The sequence below is a fragment of the Nothobranchius furzeri genome, chromosome 1, assembly GCF_043380555.1.
Source record: "Nothobranchius furzeri strain GRZ-AD chromosome 1, NfurGRZ-RIMD1, whole genome shotgun sequence".
In the NCBI taxonomy this organism is placed as follows: Eukaryota; Metazoa; Chordata; class Actinopteri; order Cyprinodontiformes; family Nothobranchiidae; genus Nothobranchius; species Nothobranchius furzeri.
In genome coordinates, this window is record NC_091741.1 from 103,294,677 (window position 1) to 103,309,373 (window position 14,697).

At 40.3% G+C, this 14,697-nt stretch overlaps 1 protein-coding gene across 1 annotated transcript in view; it reads left to right on the forward strand.

The window, feature by feature from the left end:
• The first annotated feature begins 587 nt into the window (after positions 1 to 587).
• Positions 588 to 14,697, forward strand: part of rufy1 (RUN and FYVE domain containing 1) — a 31,451-nt gene continuing 17,341 nt past the window's right edge. The window contains exons 1-9 of the mRNA XM_054738922.2: positions 588 to 1,137; positions 7,924 to 8,103; positions 9,424 to 9,538; positions 13,297 to 13,398; positions 13,484 to 13,607; positions 13,680 to 13,741; positions 13,891 to 14,026; positions 14,117 to 14,218; positions 14,293 to 14,409. Of these exons, the coding sequence (XP_054594897.1) occupies positions 819 to 1,137; positions 7,924 to 8,103; positions 9,424 to 9,538; positions 13,297 to 13,398; positions 13,484 to 13,607; positions 13,680 to 13,741; positions 13,891 to 14,026; positions 14,117 to 14,218; positions 14,293 to 14,409 (1,257 nt within the window). The 5' untranslated portion in view covers positions 588 to 818. The remainder of the gene's footprint in view (positions 1,138 to 7,923; positions 8,104 to 9,423; positions 9,539 to 13,296; positions 13,399 to 13,483; positions 13,608 to 13,679; positions 13,742 to 13,890; positions 14,027 to 14,116; positions 14,219 to 14,292; positions 14,410 to 14,697) is intronic.

Here is a 14,697-nt window from a genome sequence, read left to right on the forward strand (position 1 = left end):
AACTGGATACTATGATGGAGGTTCTATATAGTGTTGCAGAGGTGAAATCAGTTATTAGACAGCAGATTCTGGATGAATGGCAAGAACAATGGATAAGGGATGTGAAAGGAAGACATTTATACAAATTAAAGGGAAAGGTTGGAAGAATGGAAGTCATTCCAATGAGTAACAGAAATCAAGCAGTGATAACAAGGATGAGAATGGGACATACAGCTTTGAACAGTACGCTTTTTATTCTTGGACGGCATAATACCGGTATGTGTGAATGTGGACGTGATAGGGAAACAGTAGAACATGCATTATGTACTTGTAGAAAATATGTGGGGAATAGGAAAATGTTAGTTGAAAAATTAAAAGTTAAAGGATATAAGAAATATGATTTGAATATTCTGTTAAATGGGGACTAGTGGTTTATAAGTTAGTCACAGACTTTTAAGGAAAAGTGGAATACTTAATAGAATTTAGTTTTTTTTTTGTAGGATACTCCCCACTTCAACTCACACTCCCATTCAGTAGGTGGCGGACATGCACCTGAGAGTTGGTTGCCACCCACCAATTAAACGACAAAAGAGGAAGAAGGTTGAAGGAGGCGGTGTGTGTTTGTTGGGGAAGTGGAGTGAGAGAGTTTATTCGTTTCGTTTAGTTGTTCTTAAACAATACATGCATACATTAGATTAACGTTTTAATATTCTGAAATTTTGCGCCCTGTCCGGCAAATAGCGCCTGCAGGCGAGGCGCTGCTCATCTCGAACAAGCCTGTGTACGGCAGGAGGACTGGTCACTCGAGTTCATGTTCGAAAAGGGAGGCGGAGTCAAACATGGCTGACGAAATATTGGTGATAAACACAGCTGTTGAGGACCACGAAGAAAACCAACACTTAGATGGGGCTGAAGTTTCAGGTCCGGCGGCTCACGGCAGCAACGGTGGGAACTCTGGCGAGAACACGACTCCGTCTGCGGAGGAGAGCAGCTGGTCAGCTCCTATCTTGTCTCTGGCTAGGAAGGCCACGGAGACGATTAGCAGTGGGATGAGCTACGCTACTGCCCCTAGAAAATCATCTCAGGGGTCCGCTACAGGTTCTCCATCGAAGAAAGGGTCCGAAAACTACCTGAACCACTCATCTTTAAACCATACGGGTATGACTCTTTAAATAACAATGAGATCCGACTAAACTAAGTTTCAGTGAGCAGTTACTTCCTCTTGCACTATAGTCAGCTGTCTAAAAACATGACACATACATAGGTGTGTGTGTGTGTGTGTGTGTGTGTGTGTGTGTTTGTGTGTGTGTGTGTGCGTATATATATATATATATATATATATATATATATATATATATACACACACACAGATGTGTGTATATATACATAGATGCGTGTATATACACATGTATATGTTTATATATACACGTATATGTGTATATATACACGTATACATGTGTATATACACATATATATACATGTGTGTATGTATATATATATATATATATACATGTGTGTATGTATATATATATATATATATATATATATATATATATATATATATATAGTGTATTAGGGTTGTCACGGTGTGAAAATTTAACCTCATGGTTGATGTGACCAAAATTATCACGGTTTTCGGTGTGATTGCGGTATTTTTTAAACAGTGTTGCATATGTTCAGAAAGCATTGATAGTCCTGTTCTACACAAACTGAAATAGCTTTGAAAAGGTTTAACAGTGTTTATTAAAGCTAAAATAACACAAAGCCTTAGCAAAAGTGCAACTTTTCACAAGTAAAGGAACAAATAGCTTATTTTTCTGGAACATGTTACAGTAGTCAGTGCAGGTTTAAATTATACAAATCCAAACATTCAAAACATAAACAATATGTAAACAAATCAAAGAAACACCACTTGTCTTCTCATATGCTTGTTTTCTTCATTATCAAAATAAGAATCTAAGGCCCTGTCCACACGTAGCCGGGATCTGCCAAAACGTAGATATTTTTCTACGTTTTGGCCTGTCATCCACACGAAAACGGATCTTTATAAAAACTCCGGCCAAAGTGAAGATCTGCGTTTTCTCCGTTTTGGGTGTCTGCGTGTGGACAGACAAAACCGGAGTTTTAAGGTCTGCAACGTCACTCTCCACGACAAAAAAATGATGACGTCACGTGTGCGACCTGTGTTTACACTAGCCAACAGCATGGAAGCCTTCAGAGCTGCACTCGCTTTATCAATTGTCCAAGTGCTTTTTGCTTGTTTGTTATTGCAAGCGGAATTACTGCTCCTTGCGGAAGACCACAGACGAAGGATGAGGTTAAGAACGGGGGAGGTACTGCCGCCTACAGGTCTGGCATGTCCTAAACAACATATTTATCCGGGTACGTGTGGACAGAGTTTTTTTTTTTAAAACGTGGTGGTGTGGATGCAAGTTTTTGGAGGGGCGGATATTCGTTTTTAAAAAACCCTGGCTACGTGTAGACTAGGCCTAAAACTCCAGTCCACACTTGACGTGAGCACTGTACAAGTCAACCTTAAAAAAATATGTGTTTAAAATAAATAGCCACTTTAAACAAATTACTAAAATAACTACTACACTATGTAATCAAATCCAAATGTTCAAGTATAAATGGCATTGAAAAAAAGTAAACAAGTCAATGGCTAGGAAGTAATTGTATATTTCTCTTCATCATCAACAAATAAGATGCTTCATCCAGCATCATGACTGTCAGCAAGCATGACCATTTATTTCAGGTTGAAATGCAAAAATGTCAACATATTAACCTTGTCTGGTTTAAGATGTGATCTAAGAGAGGAAAGAATATACCCGCTGGCACTGAATATTCCCTCTGATGGAACACTAGTTGCTGGAATACACAAAAGCTTTTTTGCCTGCCTGGTAAGATGAGGCAGCTCTGATGCATGGCCCCTCCACCACACCAGTGGATCATCATCAGCTAGAATGGATGGCAGAGACATGTAGACTTTGACTTCCTCCTTCACTTTATCTTCTGGGGTGGCTGGACCTGAACCCTCTTCAGATCGCTGCTGCCTTGTTGAGGTAATCTTTTTTAGTAACTCAGCAAGGCCTTTCCCTCCTGCTGCTGCTGTAGAGTTACTGCTGGTGCTTTGTGGTTCCTGCGTGACGTACAGGGGTCAGCTTCAAGGCCTCCTGAAAACAGCGGTCAACTACATCATCCACAGGGGCATCTAAGAAGTTATTCTTGAACCTGGGGTCAATGAAACAAGCCATCTGCATGACATCTTTTGCTCTCTCTGTGTACCGGTTGTGTAGGTATTCTCTCATTGCCCGTTTCGTCTGCTTGGTCAGGGCTGGCTCCTCTTCATTTTCCTCCAGGACATCACCAGTGATGTGGTCAAGGACTGGCTTAATGGCTGATAAAGTTACTCGTGTCTCTGAGTAAAGTGCATCTGTAAACTTGCTCGGTGGTTCAAGGAGCTGGCAGACTTGCTCCATGACAACTATGTCAGTGTCCTTGGGCATCAGATGCATAGCTCCTCTTTCTGCAGCCAGTGTGGCACAGACTGCCTGCTGCTGGCTGATAAACCGCTCAAGCATCTTGTATGTCGATCCCCATCGGGTCACAACGTCATGGATGAGAGCCTGCGGTGGCAAGGTGAGGGCAGCTTGCTTTGCTTTTCTCTCAGTCCTCTCTTTCTCTTTCAGCTCCGTGAGAAGCCTTGGACAAGATGACGACAGGCCCTTACTTCTGTTTCAACTTTCTGTATATTCACAGGCTTTGAGATGGTCAGGTTCAAATTGTGACCAAAGCATCCAAGCCACACATCTGGAAACTCTTCAAAGGCCTTGGTCATGTTGGTTGCGTTATCTGTGGTTATGGAGACCAGATCTGTCTTAGTTTATCTCCCACTCCTCCAACATATTTTCAAAAAACTGCAATATTTCGAGTAGAGTGATTTTCTGAAAAAAAAAAAAAAACTGGGTTTCTAAGCAGTGTGATTCCAGTTGCCAGTCTGGGGTGAGATAATGAACTGTAAAGCTGATGTATGGTGGACCACCCCCTCTTTCACTGGTCCAGAGGTCAGTAGTGGCAGCAAAGAATTCACCCTGAGCCAAACTCTTCTTAACATCAGCTTTGACTGCATTGCACATTTTTGGGATTTCAGTCTTAGAAAAATAATTGCGTGTAGGCACTTTGTAATGAGGTACGGCAACCTTCAACATCCTCAGAAAGCCAGGTCCCTCGACTATCCGGAAAGGCATCATGTCTTTTGCTATTAAATAGGCGATGGCTGCAGTCAGTTCTTGAGCCTTTTGGGATGCAGGCGCATAATCGGTCTGTTTTTGGAATGCTTGCTCAAGTTGTCTGTGTCACTGATGATCCAGTAGCGTTACTCCGTTGCTTCGCTGTCTGTACCGCTGCTCCTCTCTGTAAACAAATATAAAATATATTTAATAAAAATATCCATGTCATTATTGTTATGAATCATTATCATTATTTAACTATTCATATCAATATACATACGATGAGTTTGCCTATACCTTTTTTTTTGCTAAATCAAAAGAAAAGGATTGGCTAAAAATGTATTATCTTACAGGGAATTTTAAAGGAAGTTCAAGGCATATTTGCCAGTAATTACAATATTTCATTATAACTATGCGTTGTTGATCATTTCGAGGGTAATAAATGTGCTAATTATAGTGCCAGAAATGTGTTACAGTTTCAGACAACTAAAAAAAAAACTCAATATCAGGAAAATATTGTCCTCGGTTTGTGTCCTTCAAGTTAATATATTGCAGATTAGGGAAAATGTCATCAAGCAGTAATCATTATTATATTCATAATGCAGTGAGCAGTGGCGACCAACTCATCTGCGTCATGGAAGCCATAATGCATAACATCATTTTAATATGGGGTGTCCGTGACACGGTTTAACTGCTGGCAGAGGGCGCTGCGGCTGCAGTATATAGTGACTCGTTGCATTCTCCCTTAACCAAAAGTCCTCACGTCATGCATTTAAGCTAAAACGCTAACATTAACTTGCCTTCCATTGGCTGTAGAGTTGTGGGTGATCACACAGATGTGTCATTAGATTCGAAGTGTTGCTGCCTTTTGCAGACTTTTCCTGCACGTTTTGCAAGCAGGATAGCCGTCTTCTATTAACTGTCCCTCTGCATTTTTCAGATTTCCAAAATATGCTCATACTTCCGATTTAGTCTTCTTTGAGGGCTGATGGATGTCCTGAGCACTGCCGTCTCCTCCTTAGGCCATTATTTCAGCTTCAATTTAAAGAAAGTTTTGGTTGCAAACCAAAAAGTGCGCGTGAGCGGCAACTTCAGCAGATGCGACGGTGGCTGGTAAGGGTCACCGCGCCTAAACCGCGGCCACGGTAATCCGCCGAGATAATATAGTTTGTAAAAAAACAAGACGGTTATTTTTATTGTCAAGTGTTTTACTGGGGTTTACCGCTACATCGGTTACCGTGACAACCCTAATATGTATATATACACATGTATGTATGAATGTATATATACATATATGTATACATATATGTGTATATATACATACATATATGTATATATGCACATGTATGTATGAATGTATATATACATATATGTATACATATATGTGTATATATACATACATATATGTATATATACATATACTTATGTATGTATATAATATATTTGTCTATATATGTATATGTATATACATATATGTATATAAATATATATGTTGAAGCTATTTAGTTTATTATAGGCTTAAGTTATAGCCTAGTTTATTTTCTTTATTTTATGCTAAAGGTGATTTGTTTGTTTTGCATTATGCTTTTTATTTATTATTTTGGCTAATTAGTTTATTGTTTATTGGTCAGGTGTGGGTGATTATTGGTATAAATAGGTCAAGGTGGGTGGAGCAGCCAGGGCTGCGAGGGAACATGGTTTTTTACCACACAGAGACAGAGAGAATGCAAAAATCTGTGCTCTTGCTGCTTGAGTGAATAAACCACCACCAAACGCAATTTTGGCATGGTCATTGCTTTATTTGAAACCTTTTATTACTTCGTATTAACTCCGAGGAAAGTAAGAGGTTTATAATAGTTAAGAAATTTATTTCTACACAATTTAAACAAGACTAACTTAAACACTCTGTGTACTGATGGAACTAAGGTGGAGTGAGACGTGATGAATGATGATGGTGTGTGTGTGGAATGTTATTCAGAGCCACCGGATCCGGAGAAGCAGTTAATTCTGAGTGGGAGTGAATGTTTCGCTCTAAACTTTAGTAGGAGATTTATAACACGCATGAAACGCCATCTGTCGGTCTACGTACCCCAAGGAAAGCCTCCGTCAGATCCAGAATGCCGAGGTCCTCAAGGACCCTCTTTGGTACCGAAGACGGTAGAAAAGCAGCGGTGCCGACCAAACTAGTCTTGGAATGCTTCCAGGTCACGACAGGTTATCACTGGCGTCTCCGAGACCCTGAAGTGGTCGTGAGGTTCAGCTTTTATTCTGAAAGAACCATTGCGGTCAGTTGTAACTTGCAACAGATTTTATCCAGCTTGTCTGAGGTTCTTTATGGCTGAAGAGGAAGTCCAGATGGCCTGTCCGAGACTTCTCTAGAACGCTTTAAACTAAAGAAAAGGTGGCGTGGGATAGTTTTTATAATTGTCATATTTTGGCAGAATTTGACATGCAAAAGAGGGTTTATACTAGGGCAGCACAATATATCGTAAATATATCGTTATCGCGATATCAGCATGCACAATATGCAAATCGCAAAGAACAGAAAAATATCGCAATGAATGGTCAGCTCAAGTGTTTGCTACACATGATGCATTCTGTCAACCAAACAGAAACGTGATGTTTTTTTAACAAATCACATAGAGCTCTTCACCCATTTAGCCAATTGGGTGGTTCTCACTGGTTAGATGCCTGCCCCCGAGGCGGAGGGCACTTGATTTTGATGGTTAGCAAACACCTGAGTTAACTTTGCTCTGCTTTTCCCGGGATCCACCGATTGCCTTTTCTTGTTCATTTTCATTTTCCCTTTCCCCACATCTTTAGCTTTTCTCATTTTTATGATTTATTTATTTCTTTGTTTTTGATAAGTTTTGTTCCTGAGTTAAGTTTTTATTCATCGCAATTAATGTCGTCATTGCAATATTAATCATTGTTATTGAACATCGCAGGTTTTCCTAATATCGTGCAGCCCTAGTTTATACAAACACCACAGATACCCACGCCTAGTCCCAGAATGCGAAGGTTCTGATTGGATCAGACAAAAGGAAGTGTGTCATGTGACTTTAGCATTATGTGTCCTTAGTGTCTGGTGCAAATGCCCAGGATTATAATAACTTGTAAAATACTATTGATCACATGATTATAATATCAAGTAATAACATTGTCATTTCACAGATTGATTGAACATTGGGCTCACATTATTAACAAAGTTGTTGATTATGTATTCATCAAAATAGTTAGTCGTCTTTGCTGTAACAAAGGTGAAGCAGTTCAGATGAGCAGAGTGCATGAAAGACCTTTGCCACTATCTCATATAGATTAGGCTGTCAGAGACTTTATGTCTCTGCTCAAGCAGACACAGCAGATCATGACCTTTAGGTCAAAAACAGGACATTCATGACGCTATTATATATATATATATATATATATATATATATATATATATATATATATATATATATATATATATATATATATATATATATATATATATATATATACACACACACACACACATACACACACACTTGTTTCCAGATATTTTGGACATTTTATGATGTCAGTCTTTTACGTTGTTTGAACTCCAAATTTTCTTTTTTTTTCACAAGGCCATGCTGTTTTTAAATGTACTATAGAAATAAAACTGGATTGGATTGAAGGTGAGTTTGTTATTTTGATGATAAATATAAACATATTGTTTTGACAATCTTCACAGTCCTGACCCCGAAAGACCCCATGGCAATAGAGAGATCAAACCTCCTCAGTATGCTGAAGTTAAGCACCAAGGTATTAATCCAGTCCTCCTTGAGTCTGGGCAGGACTCTGGACTCGGAGTACCCTCCTCTTCAGCAGTTTTTTATTGTCCTTGAACACTGCCTCAAACACGGCCTTAAAGGTGAGCCATACCAACATATACAGTAGGGCAAAAAAGTATTGTCAGCCACCAATTGTGTGAGTTCTTCTACTTAAAAAGGATGAGAGGCCTGTAATTTTCATCATAGGAATAACTCAACTTTGAGAGCCAAAATGAGGAAAAAATGTCCAGAAAATACTTTTTTTTTAAATATATAACTTTCTTTAGCATTTTTTTCATCTTTTACAACAGTAATGGAAAAAAGCAGGATAAAGAAAAGGGGAGGGGGTTACCAGGAAAAACAAAAAATAACCTGTGGGGGGTGGGATACATGGAATGTTCACATGGTAAAAGAGAAAATTATAGAAATGTCCACTTGTGACACAATATAAAAAAGTATGTCCTCATTTACTTGTATGTCAACCATTTAGTCCAGTGCTTATTATACATGTGCTTTGATACGCATAAAAAGGGTCAGTCTCTCCATCTTGCATATCTCCTCTACTATCCCCATGGTTCGACCAGGGGAGCAGTGACTTTGAGCCAAGAAGTCCACATTGTCTGATTTTTAAAGAATTTATTTGCAATTTATGGTGGAAAATAAGGTATTAGGTCTTCTACAAACAAGCAATATTTCTGCGTCTCACAGACCTGTAACGTCTTATGTAAGAGCCTGTCCCCCCATCTGGTGGGGGTGGGGGGTGGGGGGTTCTGCAAAGGAACCAGGATGACAGGTCCTTGTAAAGGAGAGAATGAATGGGCCATGTATCGTCACATTTTGAGTGAAAATCTCCTTCCATCAGCAAGGGCATTAGAGATGAAACATGGCTGGGTCTTTCTGCGTGACAACGATTCCAAACACCGCCCGGGTAACAAAGAAATGGCTTCATAAGAAGCATTTCAACATCCTGGAGTGGCCTAGCTTGTCTCCAGATCTCAACCCCGTAGAAAATCTTTGGAGGGAGTTGCAAGTCTGTGTTGCCCTGCGACAGCTCCAAAACATTGTTGCTCTAGTGGAGAGCTGCATAGAGGAATGGACCAAAAATACCAGAAACAGTGTTTGAAAACCTTGTCAAGACTTGCAGAAAACATTAAATCTGTCATTACCAACAAAGGGTAAATAAAAAATTCTTGAGATGGACTTCAGTTATTGATCCGACAATGCGATTTTCTGTTGTTTTTTTTTTCATATTATCTCACATAATTTAAGTATTCTTGTGATGAAATTATAGGCCTCGCCCCTCTTTTTGAGTGGAAGAACTTGCACACAATTGGAGGCTGACTTTTTTTGCCCCACTGAGTTTTCACACGCTGTAATATTTGAATCAAAACTAATAGAGTATTTACTTGGATATATTTCAGCCAAGAAATCCTTCATCAGTCACAAGTCCATATGGGGACCTCTTGAACTGGTTGAGAAGTTGTGTCCAGAGTCTGTCAACATTACCACAAGTGCCAGGGATCTTCCAGGAATCAAGTGAGTCTTTAAACCCATCCAGCCATCCTCTTCCACTTATGCGGAGTCGAGTCAAAGGGGCAGCAGCCTAAGCAGGGAGGCCCAGACTTCCCTCTCCCCAGCCATTTGGGCCATCTTCTCTGAGAGAACCCCAAGTTCTCGGCTCCTGGGCAGCCTAGAGACATATGCCACTTACACACTAGCATCGGCTCCACTCCACTCCGCTCCTCCCGCCCTAGCATTGGCTCCACACTGCCCAGATAGCCCCTGTCGGCCCTAGCCTGGCCCGGTTGATTCCACACATGCTTGCTTAGGAATGCAGTCAGAGACGTTTTCAGCTCGGGGTTTCCGCTATATATTTTTTGTCGTGCCATGGCAAAATAAAAGCCACCACACCTTCAGAAGGATGAAAAAAAAAAGTTAAAACAACATACCTTAAAGGGACTTTACGGAGTTTTGAATTTTTATGCTCGCGATTGCCCCTTCAGGCCAAAAGCGTAACGGCAGCTTCAATAGTAGGCTCGTGCACGAGGCGCGCATGCTGTACGTGCACACTCCTTAACGCAAATACAGCTGAGACAGTCCCGTGTGTGTGTGTGGCCCGGAGGACAGGAGAACGCGCAGCTAATTAATTAAATAATTTGATTCTGTACCTTTCTTTCTCTTCAGCACAGCCGACAAAGGTTTATGATGGGTCAGTCCGTCAGCTTCACAGACCATTCCCTTCCCTTGCTTGAAAAATTGTTCCAAAATGAAAGTTGAACCCACATCTTTTTTATCTGTGAATTCAAAGCCGTTCGGCGAGTCTCAAATAAAAATTTGGGCATCTTACTGTAAAAATATATACCATTAATGTAAAAACTAAACTCTACATAAATTACATTCACATCAAGAATCAAACCTGGATCTTCTGCTCAAGAGTCTGATGTCTAACTAGTTGAGCTAAAGCGCCAGTGAAGTCTGGGGTATCTGTAACTTTTATATCCTAGATGACAGCTGAAACAACGTTCAAAGAATGGTTCGGAGCGAAAATGGCTATTTTGTTGCTAATTTGCTGGAAATATCTAGAAGAAAGTAGCTAAGGGTCCTCAGAAATGTAGGTAGGTTCATCACTAGGCGTTAGGAACAGCGACAAAGTCGCTAAGTTGGCACTACCTCACTCTCTGTTGCTTAAGCTACGGATAGCAAATGGTACGGGCTATGCCTGAGCGTGAACGCGCATGAAGCAGCCCGCTCGACCCGAGCAGCTCTCTTTTTCTGTGATTTTACAGAAAAATCGACATAAACAGGAAATCACAGTAAAAATGCCAGGGCTCATTCTACAGGACCAGGGCATTGCAGGAGAATGTATGAAGAAGAAATTTATTATTTCTATGCATGTTTTGGCTGTCAAACTTCCATAATGCCCCTTTAATAATTTATTTTGTGGATTTACATTAAAACAATGTAAATATGAGACATCTATAGTCTATATTTGCACATGTATACTAACCATAATCAGTTTAAAATGATTTTAAATATAACAAAACTTTGAAATTTGTTTTTCTTTGAAAAACTAGTACTGCTGGTTTTTCCCCGCGTGCGAAGGCTCCCTAAACGTGCATCACGCGCAGTGCGCAGGGCACAGAGGGGCCAGAGGGGCACCAAGCAGTCAGGTTTATGAAAAGAAAGATAGATTATATTAACTGTAGTATTAGCTACTGGACGACATGCACACACACGGCGTTATTTCACACACAGAATCCCATGTGTCTAACTCAAGCCAATGTGCTTCTCTCCGCTCTGGATGTGAGGTGGGCGGAGCGATGAGCTTCACCTGCGGTAGATGAGACCGGCAGACCCGGTTCTCTCTCCCAAAACCGTGAGTCGCCAAAACGACGTGATTTTATTTAGAAATGCAGCCGATTTTGACGGAGTTTCAGTCCCAAATGTTTTTTGTCTAGTTTTCACTCATCAGCCACATGCTTGCTACTCTCACTCATAGCAAGCTGGGCTTTCTACCGTGGTGACTCGCTCACACGTCCCTCTCCTACATTAGTTGGTTACGCGGTGAATTAATGTTTTAATTCACCGCGTAACCAGTGTGTTTTTTCTGTTTGGGAGACGAACCCCTCCTCGGTAACCGGGTTACTGGTACGGAAGCCCGGAAAGGTCAAAATTCCTCAAACATATTTTTTCCTACTGGCTGAAAAAAATTTATTGGATAGAACAGATTAGATGTATTAATCCCACAGTGGGGTCATTCACTCATCACAGCAGCACATACACTTAGAGAATAATAACAAGATTACAGGTAAAACTGATTCCAGCCATGTTTGTTTTCATAACTTCAATAACTTCATGCTGATGACCCACATGAACATAATCCAGGGTTTCCCCCAGCGCTTTATAAGCCTGGCGACCCGCCAGGCTTTGCTTGGTCACCGCCAGGCTAAGCGTCATGCCCCGCCCTCCCCGACACTACCGTGTCCACTGACATGAACGGCGCACGACAGTGAAAGAAAAGTAAGTCCCTCCATCAGCTGATACTGGTGAGAAACAGCAGCAGATCATGTGCACGTGCATTCACCCTCCCCAAGAAGTCGCACTCAGTGGCGCTTAAACCAGGAGCGGCGGAGTTGTGATGTAATCTTTATCCTATCAGTGAAAACTTTCACACCTGTTAATTCTTCCGTTTTGGGCTGGAAACTGTTTTAAAAACCGTAAATTATTTTACTCCTTGTTCCCGCCATCTCCCTGAATTATTATTTATCGAAAATGTTCCAGTATTAATTCACTCACGGAGAATCCCCCTCTCACGGAAACCGGTGAGACGCTGTGCTATAGCAGCACCTCCCGCCAAGGGCACCCCCAAAATAGAAATATTACAATTAATGAGTGAGGAAATAATCTGAATTAAAAAAAATACATATGTTTCTGCTGTTCACCATTTAAAAAAAGTTTTTATCTCTATAGTTTTTTTGTTTGTTTGGGAACACAGCAACAGGTGAATTAACCTAAAAAAATACATTTTTAATTTAAATTTGGGAGAACATTTTAAATAACTGACATGTATGTTTCTAAAATGTTTGTGTTTGTAAAATTGAAGTTAAATATTTTGGATATGTACTGTTATTTAAATAAAAACGAAAAAAGGCCCAATGCAGTACATCGCCACAGTCTAAATTCAACCAGAGTTACCACAAGGATCAATTTGGTGTGCCACCCCAAAAATTTCTTTGGCCCCATCTGGCCACCCCTATTAAAATTTTCTGGAGGCACCCCTGCCTCCCACTCATGCTTATCTGTATTTTTAATTCCTGAACTGAAAACAGGATGTCCAGACAGACTTCTGAACCCTTCGGTCAGCGCTTCTCCTCAGGAACATCCACACACGACGCTCACCTCTGCTGACTCAGTGACGTAGGAGATTGATTTAATGCAACATGACCGTTCAGACTGCACTCGCTTTCAAAAACATCAGTTATGTGTCGGATTCAGTACCACATATTCAAGTGACACTGATCCCATTCAAAAAATCTGATCGGTGCATTCAGACTGTCATAAAAAAAAATCAGATGTGGCTCACATGTGGGGAACAAAGCGGATTTGATGCGCTTTTGCTTGCAGTGTGAACGTAGCCTTGGACACTCTGGTGAAGTGATGGCCGGAGTTGACCCCTACCTGGTAGTGAGTTGGCTTCAACCGTGGAAAGGATGCCAGTCTTTAATCCCCTCATTTTTAAATAAACATTTAGAGAAACTCACTTAATTTTATGTTGTGCCTTTTTTCATCCCCAGAACTGGTTTAGGGAGAGGACGAGCCTGGTTACATCTGGCTCTCATGCAGAAAACCGTAGCAGACTATATGAAAGCCTTGCTGGAACGCAAAGACCTCTTGAGGTTTGTCAACAATGTGGATTCAGCACCAAAAAGAAGAAAATTCATGACTTGTTTTTTTTTATTTTTATTTTATGTGTTGATTTAGTGAATTTTATAACCCTGGTGCATTCATGATGGAGGAGGAGGGAGCGATAATGGGAGGACTGCTGGTGGGCCTCAATGTAATCGATGCTAATCTTTGTATTAAAGGGGAGGATCTTGATTCACAGGTTAGTTTTTGAGACAGTTTGGACTTCTATCTTTTCCCAAAGATACAAGCTGATTCATTTTTCTTTTTTAAGGTGGAAGTCATTGATTTTTCCCTCTACCTGAAAGATCCGACCAATAATGAGACACACAAAGAGTAGGTTTTTTATTTTTCATGTATTTTTTAACTTTTGAAATTTTTATTTTAACTGTTGGTGCACCTTGAACTGTAATTTTATGATAAAAAGTCAAATTGAGCCCCAATGTATCCTCAGAAACTCATTCTTTTTCTTTATTTTCTCTCAGTGACTCCAAGATGACAGCTATACTGGATCAGAAGCACTACGTTGAGGAGTTAAATCGTCACTTGAGTGGTACAGTCACCGACCTTCAGGCTAAGATGGACTCGTTAGAGAAAACCAACAGTAAACTTGTAGAGGAGGTCTGATTTGCTTTGGGACTAATGTCAGTATAACATCTGTGTGTTTTATCATGACTGGAGTCAGCCTGAATAGTTATTTTTCCTCTTCAGCTGACAGCTGCAACAGACAGAATCAATTCATTACAGGAAGAGCAGGAGCAGCTAAGAAATGAGAATGAGGCCATCCTCCAGTTAAGCCAGAAAAAAGAAGAGGTCTGGCAGCATTTTCAAACTAATTGCTGCTATTTCACAAAAAAAAATTCCAAAACGCTTGCTTGTATTTCTAGGCTGCCCTTCAGGACAGTCAGGTGGAGCTGGAGACATACAAACAAACCCGACAAGGTCTGGATGAGATGTACAACGTGGTGTGGACACAGTACAAGGAAGAGAAGAGGATTCGACAGGTTTTGTATAGACATTTTCTAAAATAATGTTCCTCTCTGGGCACAAAAGTGTTTGTGAGTTTTTTGTGAGGGTTTGTTACACATTGTAGGTGAATAATTTTCTAGCCTGTGCAACAACTGAAACTGTAATGAAGCACCTAATAAAAACCCAAATACCAAACTAAAAGTGAACTAAATTACATTTAAATTGTCATCAAGAAAAACATTGCATGTCGCTTTTAAAGAAGTTTGATTCGTATATGTTCTTGGAAATTTTCTCAACCCTATTTTATACACTTAATAACATAC